The sequence below is a fragment of the Polyodon spathula genome, chromosome 1, assembly GCF_017654505.1.
Source record: "Polyodon spathula isolate WHYD16114869_AA chromosome 1, ASM1765450v1, whole genome shotgun sequence".
Taxonomy (NCBI): domain Eukaryota; kingdom Metazoa; phylum Chordata; class Actinopteri; order Acipenseriformes; family Polyodontidae; genus Polyodon; species Polyodon spathula.
Window position 1 is genome coordinate 33,859,057 of NC_054534.1, and position 26,844 is coordinate 33,885,900.

The following is a 26,844-nucleotide window of genomic DNA, read 5'->3' on the forward strand; positions in this document are numbered from 1 at the left end:
TTTTATCTGAGATAATAACATGATGCTATCATTTTTTTTTGTTTGTTTTTTTTTTTATTTTTTTTTATTCTGGCAACATTGTCTATCAGTCAACATCCCAAAAAATGCTGGTAAGTTTATTTAAAATAAAAGCTTAAATTGATGCACCATTGTGTGTGTGTGTGTGTGTGTGTGTGTGTGTATATATATATATATATATATATATATATATATATATATATATATATATATATATATATATATATATATAAATTCATTTATTTAAAAAAAAAAATTAAAAAATTAATTCATAAATAAGATGGTGCAGACTCCTATAGGCACTAAATCATCTTGGCTCTTTTTGCTGGTCGCACACCATCTACCAATATCACAGCTTGGTGTGTTGGGGGGACTTGATGTGAGAGGTACAATCCATCACATTGGATGTACTGTAAAACCAAATCCCATTTGTTTTGGAAGGGGTAAATAACCCCGGTCTGTGGCTATACCCCCTCCCCCTCCTCCTCTCCCCAGTGGCTTCACTTCCTCACCCCTCAGCTTGGGCCACCACCTTTTTAAGAAGCATGCACAAGGGCTGTTCTGCATTTTGTAAATGTTTCCAGAAAACAGTTCTGACACACACCAATTTCTAAGCTAATTCTATTGTATTTTAAATGTGTGTGTGTGTGTTTTTTTTTTTGTTTTATTTTAATTCCCCAAGGAAACAGACCTAATTGAATCCTGTATAATATATTTATACATCTGTTGTCTAATATGTTACTCAGCTGCTTCAAAAGTCTAGCCTTTTACTCATTTTTTGGTTTTTCACTGGTTACTCGCAGAGGTGATTTTTAAAATAACTCTTAAAGCAGTTACATCTTGTTTTAATTTATCCAACCGATTCTTGACAGCATGAACTTGCACAATAAACCATCTCCTGCTGCACTCAAAGTTCCAAATGTTTTGTCTGCTAAACTCCGTCCTTGAAAGTCCGCAGACCACTTCCTTTTATAGTGTAAGCAGGTTAGCTGCCGGTTTAATTGGAGTGTCATGGAAGTGTATTACCTTGGTGTACCATACTCAAAGCACCTCCATGTTCATGCATCAACATCTGGATTGACAGCTGTAGACTTCATGTCAGCTGCTCCTCAGTTTAACTCCCAGGTGAAAGTAGTTTGCTGCTTAATCTGTTGTTAGATTTAAACATACGTTCCATCATTCTCAATGTGTGTGTGTTCCTAGATGGATTCCTAGAGTAGATGACTGCTTTTTGTAACAAATCGACCTGTAGTTACAGTTTTGGGTAGTACCTGACAGATCTGTGCTGCAGCAAAGTGTGCCACTCAATTAATGGGTTGTTGAATCACCATGTAAGTGATTAACTTGCTTTTTAGCGTAGCAAAATTTAATGTTAAAAAACACACTTTTGTTTTATAAAAGTGTTTTGCATTTGTTTTATATGTCATATATATTTGAAGTACTGTTACTTATTGACTTGCCGGTCAAGTTTGTCCTGGTTTAGTCAATGAAAGGTGTTTGTTGGTTGAAGTTACTTGGTTTAGATTGTTTCTTTCTAAATTCACTCTGCTGCTGGCTGTGAGGTTCAGTTGGAACTGAAGGCAGTCAGCTGGTATGTGTGTGCTTGTGCACGTTCTCACCACACTATGCGAAGGGCCAACCATGCAGGCTTCACTTGCTTCCACAGAGACATGCATTGGCTGACAATTCATTCACAGGGAGAATAATTGAGGTGCGAGCATCTTTAAGGCAAAAATATTTAAAAGTGGATAGGTTCCCATTCATCATTTTTATATATTGTTTTACTGTTATACATGCAATGTTTGCGGGAAAGAGAAAATAAAACCGCAGTTAATCTTATCAACTGTTTATGTGATAAAGCCCCTTTGAGAGGCTCTTTTTTCTTTTTTTTTTTCTTAAATTAGGTTTGGAACTCTGTTTTGTAATAAGAGTAATTTTGTCTTGCAGTCCACCCCTCTGCATCTGGCAGCAGGATATAACAGAGTGCGAATCGTTCAGCTCCTTCTGCAGCACGGAGCTGATGTGCATGCAAAAGACAAGGGGTATGTAGAGATGTGCCTTTTTACGCAAGCTATCCCTACTTTATCCATCTCCATACTGCCCTGTTGCATATTATCTAATTTCATCCCACCTCCTCTCACTCATCCAAGCAAGTTAGATTTTCCCGCTCATGGTCTCTACAAGGTAAAGCAAGTTGCACTAACTTACAGGTAACTCTGTCTTATGTGGCGGTCTGAGTCTTTTCTTGCCTGTTTTTACAGTTGCTTTTTCATACTGTATCTTTGTATGCTCTATATGGATCAGTCAAACCTCTGTGTAGCATGTCACTTCCTCTTAAGCAAAACAGATCTTGCAAAAGGAAGTCCATCATAGGCAAAAAATACAAATGAAAAATTGTGAAAATTCAGCTGCAAACAAGAATGACTAACACTAGCCTCCCTGTTGTCCACACCCCCAGTGTTCTGTAACTTCAAACAAAAACTCTGTAGAAAGTAGAGAAATATTTAAAAAAAAAACACTTAAATGTTTGTCTGCTTGACATGTCATACATTTATAATTGACTGCTGGTATTAATTGTTGTTATCCAGTCACATGATTTGTCAACACTTTTTCACTCAAATTATAGTTGCTTTTGAAGATTGTATGATGTCAAAGAATGGTTCATAGTAATATATTCAAACAGCTAGTGGCAACACATGTGCTATTTGTACTATATTTGTAGCTTAATAAAACAATTTGACAAACGAGCATAACATAATAAAGCAAAATATTTAAGAGTAGAATAACTGTGAAATGACCGTGTCAGTTCTGAATGTGAATTTCTTTCAAAGTATTGATGAGTGCATTCTAATTTTTTCCAGTGGCCTTGTCCCACTTCACAATGCTTGTTCATATGGACATTATGAAGTCACAGAATTACTTCTCAAGGTAAGAAGAAATGAAAGGCTTCATATTAAAATGTGGTTTGCAAATGGCTATGTTCCAAAGTCCCTAGTGGCTCATCCAGTGAAGGCCCTGTTGCACTGCAGGGCAGGGAGAGTCTTGTGATTTAGTAGTTTATCCTGGTTGTGCCAAATTGCCTTGGCTGTGAGCTATAGGATGTGCTGAATTGTCCTTTTGTGTGAATGGTTTTGGGGAGGATAGTCATCTGGGCATAGTTTATCACACTTTAGCTGCAGATATCCCTACTGGTCATGCACCCCTTCCCAGGCCTTTTCTTCCGGTGTTCTGTGGCTTTGTGACATCTGTTGCTAGGTTGTCCAGGTTAAAAGAGGAGATTGGCTTGATAGCGGGAATGGGGGATGCCCATTGAGTCCTTGTGATCAGTAAGTGGGTAGTAGTGGCAAGGCAATATTCCCATTTGGCATGTCAAATTGGTATAAAACTTTTTTTAATTTTTTTTATTGATTTAAAGTAAAAAGAATTATAATAACCAAACACAGCTAACAAACCATTAAATAGTTGAGCAACCTGTAGATCCAGATTTAGAAAATGAAGATAAAGTTGGGCATTATTATTATTCAGGTAATGATGAAGCATGCTTTATTATACGCTGCTTCAAACTGAATTGCTTTTACACCACTTGGGGATTTTATGAGTGACCTTGAGCTCCTGTCCAATCGATTGTGCTGGAATATCTCCTCAATCATGGCTGATTAAGGGGCTTTGCTGGCTCACTGTGCACAATGGAAACAATGGCTTATATCTTGGGTGGGGGAGGGGTAATTTTGACATTATATTTAGTGAACTACACATCTGGTATCTGTTTTGACTCAGCAGTACACTGACTATACTAAAAGGCAGTATGTTATTTCTTGTTTAAAGCTACCGTGTTGTTGATATAGTTATGTAGCTATGCCAGAGCTTTGCAGTCTTTTGAGATGTTGTTTGTGAATGTGTGTGTGTGCGTGTGCAGGCTTTTTACCACAAATAAAAAGATTGAATAGTATTGGTGCTATTTTTCCATTAATGTCTCTACTTGTCATGCAGGCCATATATTTGAAGTTGTAGCGGTCTATCAGTATCCATTTTACTAGCATAGTAGAGATGATATTTATCTATCTGCTGATATATTTGATGATTCTCTGATCAGGAAGTGGGCCTATGATCTATTACTGAAGTGCTGCTCTGGAATTACATTTGTGTTTTGGAGGAGAGTGCATGTATGCGGGGCAAACTGTAATCTCAATTATTTCCAGCATGGAGCCTGTGTCAATGCTATGGACCTCTGGCAGTTCACTCCTTTGCATGAAGCTGCTTCCAAGAACCGTGTTGAAGTCTGCTCTCTGCTTCTGAGTCACGGAGCAGACCCTACACTTGTAAACTGCCACGGAAAGAGTGCTATCGACATGGCACCAACTCCAGAACTGAAGGAGAGGCTTACTTGTAAGTATGCCTTCACCTGAAGGGTATTTTGATGTTCGTCTCTGTATTCCAGGTATGGATTTGTCAACCACATTAAATTTTTTTGTTTTCATAATAACAGCTAACTGACTACAGACACCTGATGCATCTGATTTCTGTTTCCAGTATTTGTCAAAGCGATTTCTCTTGTTGAAACATAACAGCTTCTTATAAATGCTTGTTCATGTTCAGATATCCTGTTCAAATGTAGTATTTGAATATTTGTTCGTTTGAAAAAAACGTAATCAAAGCCATTATATGTAACAATGTAAAAAAAAAAAAAAATAATATATATATATATATATATATATATATATATATGAGAGAGAGCTATATAGAGACATAGATAGATAGATTTGCCCGGAACACTAACACGAAGGCAAACTCACCACACACAAAAGAGAGATAGAAATAAAATGTTAATATATGAGAGAGAGAGAGAGAGCTATATAGATAGATAGATAGATAGATAGATAGATTTGCCCAGAACTTGAAAAAGATGATGCGAAACTCGTTTTTTCAAGTTTTCACTGAATTTTAGGACTAGCCCGGGCGAGTCTAGTTTTGTCCAACGCTTCAAAGTCGATTCTGGGTGAATCTGGTCCATTAATTTGGGCGAGTCTAGTTTTGTCCAAAGCTTCAACATTGATACTGGGCCAATCTTAGTTTTGCCTGTGCCAATTATTCAGCTTCCAAGTGTGTGCTGGAGTATCTGCCTCACCTCCAGTTCTGACAACAATGTAGCGACGGTGTGCAGGGTTTCCAAGGGCGGTGCTGAAAAGGCAGGACACCAGGGCTGGTTTTAATAGCGGTTAAAACCACCCCTTTATTAGCTCGCTCTTCCATACATGCAGGCAAACTCGCCACACACACACGAGAGAGAGAAACAGTAACACGAAGGCAAACTCATCACACACAAAAGAGAGACAGAAATAAAATGTTAATTGTTCATGTTCAAATCTTCTTTTGTATTGTCATCATAAAAAGATAGTTACGATTGTAACAGGGTAAATAATGCCCAGCACGCACTTGGAAGCTGGCAGGGGAGTGTAGAAATGCAAAACTAGACTCGCCCAAATAATTGGCATGTGCAAAACTAGATTGGCCCAGCATCGATACTGAAGCTTTGGACCAAACCTAGACTCGCCCAAATTAATGGCATGGGCAAGCCAGATTTGCACAGTAACGATTTTGAAACGTTGGACGAAACTAGACTCGCCCGGGCTCTGGGCCAATCTAGATTTGTCCAATTGGATGTGAGTGCCAAAAAAAAGTGGTAACTTCAGGATTCGCCCAGAAGCCCTTGCAAAACTAGATTGGCCCAGGCAAGACTAGGCTTGCCAGACCACCAGGTTTAGCCCTCATCCATCCATCCATCCATCCATCCATGTTTGCAGAAGTATCTACCCCATACCAGTAATGTCACATTTTGTTGAATTACAAATAATGTATACACAGTTTTTCAAACAAACTTTTTTTTTTATTCAAAGCTGTAGTGATTAAACTGAACACTGTTATGAGGAGGAGTAAATATCAGAAAAACTTGCAAAGAAAATATACAAAATGAAATTTACTGGTTGCATAAGTATTCAGGCCCTTAAGTCAGTACTCATTAGAAGCACCTTTTGCAGAAATTACTGCTACCAGTCTTTCTGGATAGGTCTCTACTAGCTTTGCACAGTAGGATAGTGAAATGTTTGCCCATTCTTCCCAGGAAAATGAAGTTTGTTAGGGATCGTCAATGGACTGCAATCTTCAAGTCTCACCATAAATTTGATTGGATTCAAGTCAGGGCTTTGACTGGGCCACTCGAGAACATTAATTCTCTTCTTGTTCAGCCACTCCAGTGTGGCTTTGGCTTTGTGCTTTGGGTCATTGTCCTGCTGAAATGTTTGAGTCTTGGCTGACTCAAACAGGTTTTTTTCAAGGATTCGCCTGTACTTTGCACCATCAATTCTCTCCTCTATCCTGAAAAGCTTCCCAGTCCCTGCTGAAGAGAAGCATCCCCATAACATGATGCTGCCACCACCATCCTTGACAGTTGGGATGGTGTTAGACCGAAAAGTTCAATTTTTGTCTCGTCTGACCACAAAACCTTTTTCCACATGTCTGCAGTATCATCTGTATGCTTTTTCGGAAACTCCATATGTGATTTTAAGATGAGCTTTTTGAATAATGGCTTCTTTCTTGCCACCCGTTCATACAGGCTAGCTTTGGGTAGGGACTGGCTTATTGTTGATGTGTGAACACTGACTCCCATCTCGGACATAGAACTTTGCAGATCTTTCAAGGTCATTGTTGGCTTCAGAGTGACATCCCGAACCAGTATCCTGCTTGCCTGGCTGCTCAGTTTGGGAGGACGACCTGATCTGGGTAGTGTCTGGGTGGTACGATGCATCTTCCTCCTCTTTAATGGTGGACTTCACTGTGCAGAGAGGGATAATCAGCACCTTTGAAATGTATTTGTGCCCTTCTCCTTCTGTGTGCCTCTCTACCACTTTATCCCTGACTTGTTTTGAAATCTCCTTGGTCTTCATGGTTGCTTTGTTGGATCACTTTGTGAGTTGCAGCTTGAAAGCCTTTATATACCTCAGGGAAATTATCTACAAGTTAAACCACTTTGAGTACACACAGGCTGAAACCATTTCACAAATTTTGTGACCTTTCAAACAAATCATTTGCGCCTGAGCTGATTTTTAGGGCTGCAGTAGCAAAGGGGTTGAATACTTATGCAACTGAGATTTAATCTGTTTTTCTCTGTAAATCTTACTTATTAATATTCTATATGCATTTTATAACTGTATCAATGTGGAGTAGTTTGTGTAGATTCTACATGTAAAGTCTAATTTGAAAGTGTCGTGGCGAACACTCAGGTGCCAAAAAAATATGAAAACTTTGCAAGGGGTGAAGACTTCTGCAAACCACTGTATATCCCAGAAGTAGGAATAGGTTGTGAAGGCCTTAGTAATGAATTAACTACAAAAAAAAGGATTCAGTATAGTAAGTTAAGTTGAATATTTGTCTTGTATGTATTTAGGCAAAGAGGAACAAAAAAAAAAAGGATCTTCCATTGTGGCTTCTGCACATAAACAAAGTGGCTAAAGCACAAAGTAATGACATTACTGAAGTCTTTTTCATTTGCCATTTTAGAAATTCTCACACAAATTCTGACCAAGATGGTAAATCGGTGCAAGTGAAAACAATTTGTACTATGTTTTTCTAACTTCTGTCAATTTTGTAATTTCATATATTTGTCCCAGCACTACTACTTTTTAATAGTTGCCTTGCCACCCCCACCTCCCAATCATAGAAAAACACACACACACACACACAGTCTAAACACAGTGTGTGGCTTTTTCCATCCTCTTAAGGTCATAGAAATTACAATATCTCAACTGACAAGACATGGTGGGATAAAACCCAAGCCAATCTAAACTGGCAGTGCTAGTAATTGTTTGGTTTTTTTGGGGGGGGGGGGGAGTTGGCCTTGACTTATCCCTTTAACCTAGTGCAACTAAGTGAAATTCCTATATATTATAAAAGCAGCTAGCGTAGCATAGTAGACAATCTGCAAAACAATTAACAAATCATGATGTACTGTAGAAATTCATAATTATAGTTGTGTAGAATAGCTTTCTGTGCATTTTAAAATCGAAGGGAAACTAATGCAAAGCCAGCGTCTAGCACTGAATAATACTGTGTGTTAATTACACATCAATCTGGCTTCAGGATAGCATATTAATAGCTATTGATGAGGTAGTTTTTATTTACCCATTTCACATGATGAGGACTAATGCTGATGGAACTACTTCTGGATCTCAGAAAGACACTCACTATTTCCAAGCATTTTAGCTTCAGTATTGCAGAGTACATTACAATGCACATTTCCATGCAGACACAACATGTTCCAGTACTTGTCAGGTACATTGCCCTTTATGATTCTTGAAGGATTGCTAGATTGTTTGTATATAGTTCTACACAGGCATGGACATATAAACATTACTGTTTTTCAGCAGTATCAAAGCGATAGTTGGATGCATACAGTGCCACATCTTCAGAGCTTTACTTAGCATAATTTTCCTTTTGTATAACTTCTCTGCAAAAAATTGAGCAATTGTGCAAGGCTTTCAAATCCCCCCCAAATCCCCCCCCCCCCCCCCCCCTGAAGTTTTGTCTATGATTTGTGTGATATACTGCTGTTATTGATTCTTGATTTCAGAATACCAAGTGGCGCTTTAAAATGACCATGGTAGCAATATTAATGACCCCTCCTTCCCCCAGATACGCCATATAAATTTTAAATGTGGTGCAAAAAATGAATTGTCACTTTAAGAAGTGATAATGAACATCTTGCCTTTTTTTTTTTTTTTTTTTCCCTCACACAGATGAATTCAAAGGCCATTCTTTACTCCAAGCAGCACGGGAGGCTGATTTGGCTAAAGTGAAAAAGACTCTTGCTTTGGAGATTATCAATTTTAAACACCCACAGACCCATGAAACTGCACTAGTAAGTCAGAGCTTCCTTAGTGATTACCACAGTGATTTTTAGCAAAGCTTTTCCAGCTTTATTTTACATTCCATATATACAGCATTTCCCTTTAAATCTATAGTTGAGAGGCATAACCATATTTGTTCCGCCCTGATGATGCTAGTGAAATGGAATTACGGGACAAATGGGAGCTATGAACATGCTGCCTTATAACGGGTGTATTATAAAGTGCTGCCTTGTAAAGGGGGAGCGCTGTAGAATGACCCTTTCCAGATTCTAGTTTAAGGGTACATGCTATTCAATAGTTTCACTTACTGATTTATGTGCAGTGTTAAATTACTTAAATGTAATGTAGTTATAACCTTATTTTTTGTAATTAATTTACTAGTACAGAATGATTTATAAAGTTAGATGACTGGCATAGCAGTACATAATGTAGGGTCAGTAACATATTACATTACCTTTGCTGTGTCCCGTGTTGTCCGTATCGCAGAGTTATATTTTTAAACATGTAGCTTACTCTTTTAAAATTTGTAATGACACATCATGGCATTAATCAAATGGACAATACATTTCTCAACGTTTACTTAAGAGCTTCGCCATTAGAAAACAAAAAGGTTTTCTAAGGATCGCAGTGTATCCAGATTGTGATCCCTCCTACAGCAATGTTGGTTTTCTGTTTCCACGATACGGCACTCGGAATGCCAACATTGTTGCTCGTGGCAAACGTTCCCGAATAAAAATTGGAAAAGTAATTTCCTAGTTTATTTACCTATGATGCGTGAATACTTACACTTACTTTATAATCTGACTGTGTATGAAATCCGAAGTAAAACTTACCAGTATTGGGTTTTTTTTGGCAGTGGCAATGGCACACCATACTACAGTGCCTGTATACACCTAAAACATATACCACATACTTTGTCTCTATTTAATTGCATTGATTGAGCATATTGAAATACAATTCGGCAGGCAGAATTGTAAGAGCAAAAAATCCCAACTGAGCAAATCCTCTTGTCATTTCAGCATTGTGCCATGGCATCACCACATCCTAAACGGAAACAGGTCACGGAACTGCTACTGAGGAAAGGTGCCAACGTTAACGAGAAGAACAAAGAGTAAGTAGTGGCAAAGGCCAGGATTAGAAATTGGACGCCTCCCATTTGGAAAATGCCTGCCCTGTGCTGGCATTGAAATAATACCAGTTTGTTTTTTTCCAGCTTCATGACTCCGTTACATGTTGCTGCTGAGAGATCCCAAAACGATGTTGTGGAAGTACTGCAGAAACATGGAGCAAAGGTACACGGATACTGTTTTATGTAACTAGATGCAGATTTTCTGAGGAAACCTGCATAGGCGCTACTGTAGACAGTTGTCAACCATTGGTCTCCATGGTCCTCTGCGCGACTACAGAGTGTTGTTACAGGAGTTAGCCTCCCCCTTGCCTTCATCTTTTGTATGTGATGCGTTCTCTTCTACACACGTGAAAACACTTCCCTGTCTTCATGTGAGATGGGTGTGCCTGTCAGTCAAGGTGGAACGCAAAGGTATAGCAAAAAATGCAGAGTGATGTATTGAGATGGAATATGAATCAAAGTGGAAGGAAATGTGTGACAAAATGTAAGGGTAGACTGCATACAATTTAGTTGAGTTTGTGATTTACTGTATACTGCTTCTGTTGCAGGATTTGGATGAGTGTGTTTTGCCATTGTCTGTTTTTTTGCTGTTTTAGTGATTTTTAAGGGAGTGATAATCGAGGCTTTAAATACATGTCTTATTGGGACCAGCAATATTCACTGGTCCTTTTTTGTGCAGAAGATCTCATGTTTCAGAAGTGCGCCAGTGATGTTGGTAATGCTTGTAAAATGTAATGACATTGATTTTTTTAAGTTGCAGAAAAGCAGTACCAAGTACCTGCAAATGAGATCAACATAGTTTAGGTAGTGTTGGTAAAGCGCTACATATTTATTGTACTATTTGTGCAGTCATTAATCTCCCTATTTTATACTTTTGGTCTTTGAGCCCCGATAGTCATTTAGTCTGTTTTTAGGAGTGGCCATGGCACTGTTGTGAGTAGCAGTGGTTCTCCTACCAATGTATTATAAATAAGGGAAAAGTAATAGGGTCATTCTTTGTCAACTCAACCAGAGCTTCTCACATCAAGATTTTGATTTTGCTTATATTTTGTGTAGTGGAAGATACAGGTCGGGTATGAAACCAGGCCAAATATTTAATCCCAATGAAGATTTGCTGAGATACACCCCCTTTTGTGGGGGAGGGGTAGTCCTACTTGAAACATGTCTCATTTTACAGTGATTTTGAGGATCTAAAAATTATATTTAGAATATCAATATCCCTATGAATGCTTCTGTACAGATAGCCAGGTGGGTCTTTTGCAAAATTCAGGCAAAATAAATACCTGTGTTGCTGGTGGCCGTACAATTTAAGAAAATGGTCCTATTGTCAAATTCCTGAGTGATTTTTTTAAGTGCATGTTCCTTCTAAAATAGAAGATATATCACTTTCAAATTGCTTGGGTGTGCTCATACTTTAACTGTCTTTCTGTATGCAGCTCTGCTACTGTCTGTCTAATTGACTGTCTGATTTAGTGACCCCACAAAAAGGGGCTTCAGGATGAAAGATATTGAAAATGGCCCCATCTTTGAAGGGCTGAAACCCCTTGTGAGACACGAGTTAACACACTGACCTTTGGTGGTCTTATAGATGAGAATTTGAAGGACTCTCTTGATGCTATTGCAAAGGTCTCCACATACTGGACGTAATGCGATTTGTCCTGAGATAAAATTGTGTTTTTGCTTCGACGCTACCTTTCACACCAGCGGCCACAGGCGCGTAGGATGTAATTGGCGACTATCCTCTGATTTGTATCATCAACTGGAAAAAAATAACACATGATAGTCCTGTTATAAAGCTAATAAAAATGAAGAATACATAATAGCTTTTCAGAATGCTTTTCAGTAAAGGTAAACGAACCATAGACATCAACTACATCCTGGTCCCTGGAAATGCACTGCCAGGTGTTCTTCCTCATTGCTGTATCTTTTATAATTTTTGTATTCTTTGTTGTACTGCTCCGGGAATTATGATACTGCAAGAATGATCTTTTCTTCCGCTATTGTTTGCTGAAGGAGCACAAGGGAAGCTGTTCTTCATTGGTCAGTTCCCTAGCTGCCGCGTGACACAATCACATTGCTTCAATGTTGCCCGTTGCAACGCAGGCGGTGTATCAAATGCATATTAAATTTTTTTGTCGTGGTGCGTTGTGTTGAACGACAGATTCGTTTGTCTCATCGCGTCTGGTGTGTAGAGGCCTTAACTGAATTTAGGTTAACCTACAAAGTAGACATGTTACATTTTGGTGTAAAACATTGCTTCAGGCAACCAATGAAAAGCTCACCTCAAAATATTGTGCATGTGAAAGTGATATGTCTCCATGGTCCGCTGCGTTATTGGATTAGATGTTTTTGTTTTGTTTTTTGTGGTTTCGTTTGCTTGCCAAAGTATTGCAGATACTTAGTTTTCGTAAGGATTAGTCTGTCTGCCTGGAGGCCATGCTAACTAATTATTGGTTGTGTTCATTTTAAATGGATACATTTACACAATGCTTAGTCTTCCTAGAATTCAAGGATTCGAGTCGGCATCTGTCATTTTTGTATGCATAATTATTCAGTTTCTTCCTCTGCCTCTGCAGATGAATGCCTTGGATACCCTGGGGCAGACAGCCCTGCACAGGGCAGCCCTTGCGGGTCATCTCCAGACCTGCCGCCTCCTCCTGAGTTATGGAGCTGACCCGGCCATTATCTCGCTGCAGGGCTTCACTGCAGCACAGATGGGCAATGAAGCTGTGCAACAGATTCTTAATGGTATGTACAGTTGTTGCAAAAAAAGGGGTGAGGGTTGAATGTATTTGACAGTATTGTCATCATAAAATCTTGGATACTACTTTATACATTATGAAATAAAGCACTTTTTCCCCATAGCCATACATTTTTACTGCCTGCTTCTTGGTTTGGCTCAACAACCTGACTTAATCAGTTTGTAATATGTCAAGTTCTAACTGAATCTCTTCTGGAACATACTGTACATCTCTTTCACCCAAGCTAGAGCAGCCACTACAAAAGTCATTTGAGCTCTCTTGGATACATTTTTTTTTTTTTATATACCACAAATTTGCAACTGTGGATTTACATTTGTCATTGGTTTAGTTTCAGAATGATCAGTGACGTCTGGATCCATTCATGCTCTCCCTCTCTCACCCCACACTCTCATTTGTAATGGTTTGCTTAATTTCTTTTAAATAGTCGGTTCAGCAAAACCTTTTTGTTCTGGTCTCCCAGAAAACATTCCAGTGAGGAACTCTGATGTTGACTATCGGCTGCTAGAAGCTGCCAAGGCTGGAGACTTGGACACTGTAAAGGTAAATGCATCACAATGCATCTATTGCTAATTAACCCCCTAAATCCCTAGTGCAGGTGTAGTACAGTTATACCTTTTGCTGGACCTGATGTGCCATTGGCCAATTTACAGCAGTTCAATTTGTTTAAACTTTATCATTTAAAAATTAAATGGAACAAGGAAGACAGTGTGAAAAGGCTAACACATACTCAGCATAAAGCTAAATATGCTGAAGTCAGATGAACAATATTATATATTTACTATGAATTTTATACAGTGTTTTTCTATAATACTGTTTTCTGTATAGGTCAAAAAATTGAGGAATGTTATTTGCTTTAGGCAAAGCAACATACTTTAGGATTGTTGATTCATGCTACAGTTTTTGTACGCTAAGCACGGCTCATCTTCAGTGACATCCTGAAATAATTTTAAATTCCTGGGGTCATTTAAGTTATACACCAAGGGGTAGTACTTGCTGGAATCTAAAACTTGTTTTCTTATCCAGTATGTATAGTAAATGTATGGCCTTAATATCGGATGAATTCAACTTTTGAAGTTAATGCTTACTAAAGCAGTATGGGTTGTTTTCCTTTTTTTTTTTTTCTTTTCTAGCAACTATGTACCCCGCAGAATGTGAATTGCCGGGACCTGGAAGGCCGCCACTCAACCCCGCTGCACTTTGCTGCAGGTTACAACCGAGTGTCTGTGGTGGAGTACCTGCTTCACCATGGGGCGGACGTCCATGCCAAAGACAAGGGGTAGGAGCTCAATATGTATTTGGCCTTGAGGCCTGTTGGAATTGGTTCAGTACCTACATGTTCTGCCTAGTCTTGCTGCTTTGTGAATTGCCAGATAAGTTAGTTAATAAGTGTGTCTGTGTACTGAAAGATGAAGCTCCCGCAGGGAGACATTTCATGTCTTGTTTCTATTTTCACTGCACAGTAGCAGTTTAGCCGTCAGAATGTTAATAAAAATTGCAACACCTCTTACCGCAGCTGCAGAAATATTTAAGCTATTTATACATATTTTTCAAATGAAACCAGTTAAAGGGCAAAATGAGCTTGCATGGTAACCTCTTGCTAATAATTTGTTGTATCTGAAATTAAAAATCATCTTATAAGCTTCACAGCATATAGTGTTATTGTCATAATTTGCATAGTCTGACACCTGTAGCTATGTTTAATGGCCATGTTATTGCAATGCATGTAACAATTATTTTTGTTATATATGTTTTTTTTTTCCCTATACATATTTAAGCTATATTAGTATCTCTCTGAAGATGAACAGTACTGAATTCATTACTTCTGTTAAAATGCAATCTCAAATCTTAAAAATACCACACTATAGATTAGCCTTTTTGTTATGGAACGGAGAGAGTTTGGCCCAGTTAAGGACTGCGAGACTGGAGAGTCTGTTTTTTAAAACTCTTCTCAGTCATTAACTTACTGTATGCCCATGAAGGCAAACTCTGTTCTACTCGCACACAAGTGAATATCAAAGCTGGACTCTGAATGCTGTCCTATTCTTTTTGTTTCAGAGGTTTAGTTCCTTTGCATAACGCCTGCTCGTACGGACACTATGAAGTAGCAGAGCTGCTGGTGAGACATGGGGCTTCAGTCAATGTTGCAGACCTTTGGAAATTCACCCCTTTGCATGAAGCAGCTGCCAAAGGAAAGTATGAGATCTGCAAGCTGCTCCTTAAGGTATGTGTTTCTTTGTTTGTGTATTTCTTTGTTTTAAATAATGTTGTGGTTGTTTTTCATCAAGTAAGTTTTATAGTAAATTCTGCTTCATCAACAATACATGTTGTGCACAAGTTGTGTTTTTTTTTTTTTTTTTTTTCCCCTGTATAAACGTTTTAAGGTGATTGCAGCAATAGCCATGATTTTTTTTTAATTGTTCTTTTAGGACATACCCTTCCAATTGGTCATGTATATACCCCTGGATAAAAATCACCCAAAAATTAACCATCAATAGGCAGTTATTTAGTTGGACTAGGTTGATAGAAATATCTTGTCACTACATTTAATTGTACCGTATAAACTGAAGTGGAGGCACCACAAAGTCCAACAGAAGTACATGTTAAATCTGTTGTCCGCAGTTATTACCTCCTATTATCAAGGAATCGCTGTAGCACAATACGTGGGAACTACAAACTAATTCCGTTTCTGACATTATGGCTGTGTGGCAGAGCTGTTTATTTCTGAGGCCTTTTTATAGATAAGGGGTGTTTTAATAATACCCCCAATATTTATTTCAATAGCATGGAGCAGACCCCACGAAAAAGAACAGAGATGGGAACACTCCCTTAGACATGGTGAAAGAGGGAGATACAGACATTCAGGACTTACTGAGAGGTGATGCCGCTCTGCTTGATGCTGCCAAAAAAGGATGCCTGGCTAGGGTCCAGAAACTCTGCAGTCCAGAGAACATCAACTGCAGAGACACCCAGGGGCGGAACTCCACTCCACTGCACTTAGCAGGTAGGTGCAGTGTACTGAACACAAGTGCTATCTTAACATTGCTAACAATTTTTCTTTTAGAATCGCATTCAATTCCTTTGGCCCTTGTAAGGAAACTGCCTCTTAGTTTGCTATACCACATCACTGTTTCTTTTAAAAATGTGCTGGCTGTTTTGTAGAATCTTGAGGAAATCAATAGTTGCCTGATGTGTTTTTCACCCTCCCACACACATAGCTGATTATGTTATTTCAGCTTTGTCCTCTGCTATGTCATTTCATGTATCGATGACATTGAAATAAATTACTCCTAAAATTATGTAGTCAGCTCTGAATCGGTTGTTCTCCAAGTATAATATGCAATTTGCTCAGTACAACTTTTGTAATTGCTTTCCAAACATGTTTGTGAATAACATTATTGGTATTTATTGTTTAAATTGATCACATAATGCAGTCATTTTGAAATGCAAGCCCTATGTTTATTTATTTTTAACCAAATTCAACATTCCAGCTGTCTTCTCTGTAATTAGCTGTTTTTGCTGTTTTAAAGGCTTTGATTGTGTTTAGATACTATTTTACATACATCTGCATCAAGGGTCCAAACAGATTTCCTAATGGAAATGGAATTGAGAGACCCTGAAGCTCTGCTTTAAAATGAAATATCTTTTTTTTTAAATTGCAGATTCAGACTTGTTAGCTTAGTAGTTTAATTAATTGGTGTGTCCGATTTATTCAAGTTCACTTTACACCAGAGTGCAGCAAGCAAAGCAACTCTTGATTAATGTTGTGCTCTAGGGATGTCACGGTATACTGGTTTCACAGTATATGGTGGTATACATTACCAAGGTATTGATTCCATGACCATTTTTTCATACCACGGTTATCTCTGATTTACCGTAGTATGCAAACGTACTTTACATGCTTTGTCCCTACTGGCTCCAAATTGGTGCTTTATCAGAAAAAGTAAAATGGCAGTGGTCTGTACAGTCTTATGGCTCCCACATAAAAACTAAAATAGCTTTATACACAGGAGAATTCTCGCAGCTAAAGCATAACTGTATTCGCCAGACACATCAAGAAAAAACTGAAAAAGAACTGCAAAGAACAGAAGAAAAGTTCATTAAATATATATGGACTTAGCAGCATAACTTGTATTAAGGCTGATTTAGTCATGAAAAATGTTTTACATTTTAAAAGTCAGATAATGTTGTTGTGATTTTATTATAATTCTGCCTGAAGTTACTGCTAAATGTAATAGTCAGTTTATTTTAATTTTGTATGAAATAACTGTATTTTGATAATGTTTTAAGAGGAAACTGTCAGCAATGCAGAATGCAAGTTTCAGTGTCTCCATTTATCAGCAGACAAGCTGTGGCAGCAGGATAGCCTATATTGGTTCAACAAGTTGTTTACATTTTTAATTTGGATGCTTACTTGTGATGTCATGTCAACTGTAGACACAGCTAACATACGTCTTAGTGTTATAATACATTTATAAGAGTTTTGTTTTATACATTTTGGCCCTGTGCCAAAAACAAATAATGTGATCCAGATGGTGGATTTGCAAACATCATCAATCTGGGTTTATTTTGGTTATAATAACATCTGCACCCACCTACGAGAGTATTATCTGTCAATGTACAGCAAAACCCAGGTCTTGAAATTTAGTTAGTTACTTTTACTGAATCTTACTGTATTAATCATGATGTGAAAAGGATGAACCTAGATCAGGATAATGCAGTTTTAAAACTGTCCTGATCGGACATCAGCTTTATTTAAGAAAGCAGTATTTTTAGACGAATGCTGCTATTGCCAATTCCAATATCTTCATTGGTTTCCTACAGTGCTGCACAAATACTCAGACGTGCAAACTATCCCTTTTATCATTTTCATTTTTGTTTTTTTCCTGCCAGTATGTTAGCTGTTAAGAATAAACATGGGTTCATGGAACTAAGAGCACTTCATTTAACACTGATTATTTCTGTTTTGAAACATTGAAGCTTTTTTTCTTTTTAGAAAAACGTTGCAAACTTAGCAGTGTCATGGAAGCTTATTAAAATGTCATTAGTACAGATGTTCAATGTATTTTATAGCGGTAGAGAGAACTGGAAAATATGCTCCAGCTAAAACCCAGAAGAGGGCGATACAACACATACGGCTATGTAAAGCTGTTTAAAGTACTTTTAAAATTGTATTTCTTTAAAGAGATAACTTAAAAAAAAAAAAAAAAAAAAGAAGTTAATGGCATTTATACATTTTAATAGCTGTATAATAGACATTATAACGTGGTATAATGACATATTTATGAATGTTTTTACTGTCAACATTTTATACCGTGACATCCCTATTATGTTCATGAATGTTCTACTTCAAACCTTTGATGGACTTCAGTGTAAGACGCATGCTCTGAGTCTACAGGATAAAATAAATCAGATTTCTGACATGGGTTTGAAAGCAATGTATCTTTTGCCATGTAATCAAGCTGTTCAGCTCTCATTGGCAGCTTCATATTCACCATACAGGTAGGTATTAACTTAATAGCATGATAAACACTTCTTTGATCCATTCACATCTAGCAGGGCCACAATTATACTGTTGCTTCCTTAGTGGGGTTGCTGATATTTCTCGAACATCGTGTTTACTTGCTATGCATTATACCAGAGGTGGCCAAACCACTGCTCTCTTGCAGTTCAAGGTGAAATGCTGGGTGATGCATGCTTTGCGGCTTGAATGAACTGAAGAAAGAATAATAAACAAAAACAAAGAGCGAAAGTAAAAATAAACGCAATGTTTATTATTTGTGTTCTCTGTATTGATTTGTGTTAATTATTTTTTCTTCTGTCTCATTTTCTCGCCTGTTTCTTTGAGCCTGCATATTCACACAAGGATATTTTGTCACTTGTTGACTTTTGACATCGCTCGCTGACGCATGCGTATTTCGAAGCCGGATATGCAGTTGAAAGTACATTTCATAATTTTGAATTAAGTGCTTGTTCGTTTCATGGAAACAATGGCATTGAGCAAACCCTCCACGAGTAATAAACAAGGCTTTAAACCAGACTGGGAGAAAGAGTTTGCTTTCACTGAAAACAGCGGTAAACCTGAGTCTCACCTGCAACAAACCGCTCACAAACCGCTCACAAACCATTGCCTGTACAAGGCGAGCAAAACCACATTTTCATCTGAATATCCTCCTGGGTCAGGCTTTAAGCAGATGCTTTCGGAGTTCAGTAAAGAAGCGGATTTAATGACTCAAGCGAGTTTTGTATGGCAAGCATGGAATATCGCTCGTGGCAAACGGCCTTATTCAGATGAATGAATCTTTTTGTAAATTTAGACTAGAGTTGGCGCTAGACTAGAGAATACATGTTTAAATGAAATGTTATATTGCAGGTCTAAAATTAATATTATATATATATATATATATATATATATATATATATATATATATATATATATATATATATATATATATATATATATATATATATATATATATATATATATATATATATATATATATATATATATATATATATATATATATATATATATATATATATATATATATATATATATATATATATGATATATATATTATATATATATATAATATATATATATTATATATATATTTATATATATATATATTATATATATATATATAATTTATATCGTATATATATAGATTATATATAATTCTCGATTATATTATATTATCTATATCTATATATATATTATATATATATATTTATATTTTTTAAACCCAGCATTTAGATCTGCAAGGAAAGAGCTTTTCATAAAGAATCCTTACAAAAATGTGTGTTTTTTGTATGGTGTTTTTGGTGAAATCAGTTCAGTTTTGCTTCATAATAACTAAATATATTTAAAGTGCATAATAGCACAGAAATAATGGAAAAACGCCATTATGTTGCATTTAAAGTTTAATACACTGTAGATCTACAGTACAAATTACACAGAAACTGTGTAGGCAATGTTCTGTCCCTTGCTCTTGAGTATTTTGCTGCCATCAAGAGATAGCAGCTACACTGCACAACAATGCTAGTATTTAAAATGTCTTGCTCTCGCAAACATTTCATGTTGCACAGTGCGTGTCTTGCGGCTCTTGACCATATGGAAATTTTGTTATGTGTTTCATAGGGTCAGGAAGTTTGGCCACCCCTGCATTGTACCATGATCTACTGCAATCAGTAGCTTTGCTGGAAGTATAAAGCAGTTGATGGTTCTGTAAATGTTGGAAGAAATCCAAGTCGCAGCTAGTTTTTACTGGGTTCCTGTGCTAGTGTAAAATGCGATATGAACTTGTTCACTGGAGTAGTTCTCTGACTTGGCTCTCATGTGTTAGACCTGGCTCTCACACAGATGATAACATTATACATATCATTAAAATGTAACATTGTTGTCAGTATATGAGTAATTTATTTTAAAGCTTACAGTTGTTACCATTCTAAGCCTGGAGATAAGCAAGCAATTTCAAGATTTTTTTTTTTTCTTGGCAACTCAAATTGAAAATATAAATTGACCGTTTATCACTAATTCACAACTTGAGTTGTCAACAAATTTTTGATTGGCAATAGAGTTGCTAGAATTTTCAAACAGTGCTGTATTTTCTGCAGTTCAGTTAACAAATCTGTGTTGTGTATGTGTTCAGCCAATGATTATTTTCTAATCCTCCTGATTTTGCTAAATAGTAAGTATGGATACAGATAAGTAGACACATGAGGACACTTTGCAAATTATCTTTTTTTATGATAGAAAATGTTTATGGGATGTTAATTGTGCAGAATATAAAGACCACAATAAAAAAAAAAAGACACGTTAGAAAATATTTTTGGGAAATCACCAGCAGAGGTAAAAGACAAACTGAAGAACCTTGTAAAGGTATCTTAAAATTGCTTTAAAATAATTCAGTTTTCCAGTGAGCGTGTGGCACATTTAGCAACAGCAGTTCAGTTGTCGATCACCCAATATAATTAACTAATTTTGCTTCATAAAGTCGAGTGTAACCTGCTGAATAATATTATGTTAACATAGAATTACATACTGCTTTGTAGTTTTCCATATACTTACCGAAAACTATAACATGATATACGGTACTAAGATTATGGCTTCTAGTAGACTTGAATATAGTTTTATAGTTTTATTTGATTACATGATGTGAAGTAAAATATATAAAAAAAATGTTCAAATAGTTTTGTTTTTTTTGTTTGTTTGTTTATTGTTTTTTTAAATTATGCCTCAATCCTAAAATTTAAGGTGATGCAAAAGTTTTGGCCATAGCTGTAGAATTGACAATAAAAATTGATCGTGTGTCTCTGGCCTAAGCTTTGGAATGGTAACAACTTTAAAAGGAGGCTTTTATTTTGCTACTTGATACTATAAAAAAAATACATAAAAACATTAAAATAGTTGTTTTATAATGACATCTGGTATTATAAGAGAGAATAAAAAAGTATAACACAATTTGAAAGCTGTAGCCTACTTTTCGTCTTGCCAACGGGATCTAGTTAGTGTCCATCATCGGGAATTACGATGGTACAAGATTGATTTACATAATAAGAATTCGCTCCGCCCCGCTTGCTCTGCTAGAGGAGGTGACACACTACTGTCCATATGGATTGTGACATAGGCTGGACTCACTGTTCCAAATAAGTACGAGAAGTGTTTGTTTGGGAACACAAACGCATTGTAGCACATTTTTTAAACCTGATTTTATTTTGTAATCTTTCTTGCATTCATTTAATTACAATTACAGAATGACTTATGCTTTTTGCACTGTTCAGATTACTGTAATCAGATGTGGAGTTTGATCTAAGGAAAATAATCTACCAAATTCAACTATTAAAATATAGGTTTATATCTACTTTTTGATGTTATAATTTAGAAATGGAATTAAGATTCCCATTGCATAGCAGTTGCATCGATCCCTGTAATTAAAGTTATATAAACCCCTTGAACATTCATAGAGTAGCAAGGTTTTCATCTCATGAGGATAACTGTCCACAACCAGTTCAACCCCTGCATAAACATCTGGGACCAAATACAATTCCTCCTTGTTGCTGGAAACTGTGGCAGAAAGAATATGGCGCAGACTCAGATCTATAACACTGATCATTTTTTTTGAGCATTTGTAAGGAGCGTTTGTAAGGAACTTTAGACTTAGATAGACTGAAGTACTAGTCTACAACAGTTGTTTATCTTAACATTTTGAAATGCTTGTGTTTTTTTTTTTTTTAAAGATATTTTCAGGAAAACAACATTTATTTCAAATGGAATGTAGTCTTTTTGATATTAAATGTTTATATGTTCATGATATTTTCCACAGCTGGGTACAATAATCTGGAAGTAGCAGAGTACCTTCTTGAACATGGTGCAGATGTCAATGCCCAGGACAAAGGAGGTCTCATTCCACTGCACAATGCAGCCTCATATGGGGTAAGTTGAGTGTAACTTTTAGTTTTCCTTGGAAATACTTCATAAGCTGATTTAAGCAGGTTTCATTTCTCTTCGGTCCCCAGTCATATAACTGCCTCTTACATGACTGTTATAGAGCACAATGAACAGTTTAGAGGCTTTTTGTGTGACAGAGAATTTAATCACATTGCTGACCTCGTATTTTTATGTGCAATACTTCTGCCGCATTACACCTTTTTTTAAAAAAAAATTAATCTACGCTATCATTGTTATGTTGTTTGTGATCCGTCTTTGAATTGGATTACCCTTAAATTGAAAAAAAGAATATGTGGATGGCAGTTTTTCTTTAATAAAGTCTAGTATTGATTCTTGTGTGGAACTTGGATGTGCAATCTGAATGCAGTCACTGTGTGATTACAGTGGAGCCATTGTCTGGCTTTTGCATCTCCCTCCTCTCGTAGGGAATCGAGACCAGCCTTTACTCTATTAGGGGTGTCATTGTGGTAGTCATCTACTGTCACACTGCTCTTGAATGTTGTGGCACACAGTTTCTAGATATGCTTCAGTTTAGATTAGTGCATGTTTCTTTAAATACTGTAACCCAGTTCAGCTAAAAGCTGATTTGCAATAAGTGTGTGGTGCCTTAAGGCACCACAAAACACAACATCAGCAAACGATCAAGAAACAATTGGATTATACATTGGAGAACTTTTAAATAAAATGCATCACATCTTTCGCATACAAAAATGTCTGATTTTCTACTGAGTGTTAAATAAATGGCTGAAGGACAACAATGCCAACAAGTAGTGTGCTAAATGAAATTAGTTTCATTTTTAAACATTTATGGCTATACAAATCGCAGCTGTAAAGTGTATAGAGTGTAAAGTGTATAGATGTTTAAATTTGACACCCTTCACATCTGCTGTCGTAACTTGAAATTGTTGGCTGTAAATGAACAAGAAAGGAGCTTTATCTTAAGCATCCTCGAAACAATATATTCAAAGCACATAAGAACATAAGAAAGTTTAGCCCATCTTGCTCACTTGGATTTTAGTAGCTTATTGATCTCAGAATCTCATCAAGCAGTTTCTTGAAGGATCCCAGGGTGTCAGCTTCAACAACATTACTGGGGAGTTGGTTCCAGACCCTCACAATTCTCTGTGTAAAAATGTGCCTCCTATTTTCTGTTCTGAATGCCCCTTTGTCTAATCTCCATTTGTGACCCCTGGCCCTTGAGTTGACATTTTCAATACCTTTTAGAATTTTGAATGCTTGAATCAGGTCATCGCCTTGTCGTCTTTGTTCAAGACTGAATAGATTACATTTTTTTTTAGCCTGTCTGCATATGACATGCCTCTTAAACCCAGAATTATTCTGGTCGCTCTTCTGTGCACTCTTTCTAGAGCAGCAATATCCTTTTTGTAGCGAGGTGACCAGAACTGAACACAGTGTTCAAGATGAGGTCTTCCTAATGCATTGTACAGTTTTAATATTACTTCTCTTGATTTTTAAATTCAACATTTTCCACAATATATCCAAACATCTTGTTGGCCTTTTTTTTATAGCTTCCCAAAATTGTCTAGATGAAGACATTTCTGAGTCAACATAAACTCCTAGGTCATTTTTATAGATTCCTAATTCAATTTCACTATCTCCCATATGATATTTATAATGCACATTTTTATTGCCTGTGTGCAGTACCTTCTCTATCAAATGTCATTTGCCATGTGTCTGCCCAGTTCTGAATGCTGTCTAGGTCGTTGTGAATGACCTTTGATGCTTCAATGGTGTTTGCCACTCCTGTTTTTGTGTCATCTGCAAATTTAACAAGTTTGCTTATTATACCAGAATCTAAGTCATTAACGTAGTTTAGGAATAGCAGAGGACGTAATAATGATCCCTGTGGTACTCCTACTGGTTACCTCGCTCCATTTTGAGGTTTCTCCTCTAATCGGTACTTTGTTAGTTTACATATAAAAGAAGTCTGGCTTATTGGTCTGTAGTTACCTGGTTCGGTTTTGTTTCCCTTTTTGTGGATCGGTATTAGGTTTGCAATTTTCCAGTCTGTCAGTACAACTCCTGTGTCAAGAGACTGTTGCATGATCTTTGTTCGCGGTTTGTAAATAACTTCTTTAATTTCTTTGTACTGTTGGGAGGCTCTCATCCGGCCTAGGGGATTTGTTTATTTTAAGAGCTCCTAGTCCCTTTAACACTTCTGCCTCAGTTATGCTAAAGTAAAACTGGGTAGGAACAGGTTGACATGGGGCATGTTGTCTGTATCCTCCTTTGTAAAAACTTGTGAAAAGTAATCATTTAATATATTTGCTTTTTTTTTGTCTATGATTTTGTCATTTGTATTTCTTAGGCATTTAACCTCATCTGTTGAATGTTCTCTTGCTGTTGTAATATTGGAAAAACATTTTGGAATTGGTTTTAGCCCCCTTAGCTCTATAAAGTGCCTTTTTTTGCTGAATATATTTTTTTTAATTGATCTATTAAACCATTTTGGCAGTTTTGTTTTAGATTTAGATTTGTCTACTTTTGGGATGTAATTATTTTGTCCCTCTAGTACTAAATTTAAAGAAAACAGTCATTTTTTTTCGTGGATGTCTTCTCTATTTTACTCCAATCTACAACATACCAAAGAAATCATTGCTGTTAAACAAGATATTTAAATTTTAGGGTCAATTTGTTGCTCATAAAAGGGAAAGGAGAAAAGCACTGTCCTAGTGTTCCTCACAGCTCTGCAAGAACATTTCAATAATGGCCTGAAAAAGTCCCTGTGATTCATTCAGATCCTGCCTCTCTGAGACCCACAGTTTACATGGTTTTGTGATGTGAATGACATGATGAACTTGTGAGTTCTGAACAAGAGCTTCTGTTCTGAACAAGAAGTTCTTGAAATACTGAGAATGAAACATGAGTAGTGCAAAATAGACAAGCCTGGCAATTCTGAAATAATGAAATTCTGAAATCATCTGGCTTGTTCCATCGTGTTGTAGGTCAGTTGCCTGGCATCAGCTATTCTATGCATCTGCTTATCTTTGTAATAACACTTTATCAAGTGTTTTCAGTTAATACCCCAAGGCATCTTGCAAATTTCAAGTTGTTAGACATTTTTATTGCAAGTCAGTCAGACATGAACTGGCTATGCTGCAGTTTTTTTTTCCCCACTGAAGACTGTAGTCCATTGATTCAACAAACTTCTCTGTCTGTGTCTGTCTGTCTATAGACTACATAAGGTTTCTTAATTTTGAGCTCCCATTCCACCCACTGTTGTGAGAAATAACAAAATATGCCATTTTCTTATTCTAGTCACTTGTCTGGGTTTCGTGTACCGTTTTTCTTTTTCTTTTCTTTTTTGATAGCTTTTGTTTTGAAAGACACTAATCATATCCTGTATTTGTTGCAGCATGTGGATATTGCCGCCCTTTTAATAAAATACAACACCTGCGTAAACGCTACTGACAAATGGGCCTTCACCCCGCTCCATGAGGCAGCACAGAAAGGTCGAACCCAGCTCTGTGCCCTGCTCTTAGCCCATGGGGCAGACCCCACCATGAAGAACCAAGAAGGACAAACACCTCTGGACCTGGCAACAGTGAGCATCTAGGGTTCATGTCTTCTCAGGGTAGCTCAGATTAAATCCTGAATGTTCTTTGTCTTTCAAAAAGCACTTAAATTGTTCTAGTGCAAGACACTATTACTGCTATGAAAAAAAATACCCCTTTTCCACTGGAGTCCCATTAGCAAAACACTTTTTAGAGCATTCTATTTTCCAGCTACCACAAGTGAAATTTCAGATGACATGTGACTGTTTTCTGTAAACTTGATACAATTCAATTTTAATTGTGTTAATTTTATTTAAATGGCTTTATTACAGGCGGATGATATCAGAGCTCTGCTGATAGACGCTATGCCACCTGAAGCCCTCCCAACCTGTTTCAAACCCCAAGCAACTGTGGTCAGTGCCTCTGTCATTTCGCCTGCCTCAACACCATCCTGCCTTTCGGCTGCCAGTAGCATCGACAACCTGACGGGACCTCTGGCTGAGCTGGCAGTCAGCGGGGCCTCAAGTGCAGCTGATGGGGCGACTGGTACAGAGAGGAAAGAAGGAGAAAGCAAGTCAAATTACTTACATTAATTATGCTTGACATCCTCCATACTTAAGGGCTTAAGTTATATTTTTCAGGAGGACTGGGATAGGATTTAAAATGCCTCTTTTAAAAATGATTGTACAATATAAATCTACTGTTATCACCCAGGCAGTGTGCTGGCTGTTACTGAGACTACAGTATATGGTTAACATCGGTGCTGGCAGAACTAGCAAGTATGAAATAAAAAAAACAATCCATAGGCATGCACATTATTTTGATATTTATAGTATAGGAAAATACTTTATATAAAAAAATAAAAAATGTACAGTAATGGATACTAGCCCTAGGATAACTTGTGTGTATATGACTACAGATATTTTATGCTAGAATTTTAGAAATGTAACAGAAACAATAACAGTAAGATAATTTTATTATATTTTTATTTGAATAGGCAGACATTATTTGATATAAACATGTCCACGTACAAAAAACAATAGCACACCGAGTCCCATTACAGGTACCTGGA

General features: G+C 37.0%; 1 protein-coding gene across 2 annotated transcripts in view; it reads left to right on the plus strand.

Moving 5' to 3' along the window:
- Window positions 1-26,844, plus strand: part of tnksa (tankyrase, TRF1-interacting ankyrin-related ADP-ribose polymerase a) — a 131,961-nt gene that overhangs the window by 92,957 nt on the left and 12,160 nt on the right. The window contains exons 6-20 of one of the 2 annotated variants that reach the window (XM_041253735.1): window positions 90-110; window positions 1,966-2,060; window positions 2,880-2,946; window positions 4,218-4,404; window positions 8,808-8,929; window positions 9,938-10,029; window positions 10,132-10,210; window positions 12,624-12,795; window positions 13,270-13,349; window positions 13,940-14,085; window positions 14,865-15,030; window positions 15,591-15,810; window positions 22,133-22,242; window positions 25,634-25,822; window positions 26,105-26,342. In XM_041253735.1, coding sequence (XP_041109669.1) covers window positions 90-110; window positions 1,966-2,060; window positions 2,880-2,946; window positions 4,218-4,404; window positions 8,808-8,929; window positions 9,938-10,029; window positions 10,132-10,210; window positions 12,624-12,795; window positions 13,270-13,349; window positions 13,940-14,085; window positions 14,865-15,030; window positions 15,591-15,810; window positions 22,133-22,242; window positions 25,634-25,822; window positions 26,105-26,342 — 1,984 coding nt within the window. The remainder of the gene's footprint in view (window positions 1-89; window positions 111-1,965; window positions 2,061-2,879; window positions 2,947-4,217; window positions 4,405-8,807; window positions 8,930-9,937; window positions 10,030-10,131; window positions 10,211-12,623; window positions 12,796-13,269; window positions 13,350-13,939; window positions 14,086-14,864; window positions 15,031-15,590; window positions 15,811-22,132; window positions 22,243-25,633; window positions 25,823-26,104; window positions 26,343-26,844) is intronic. The other variant, XM_041253745.1, reaches the window with a different exon arrangement.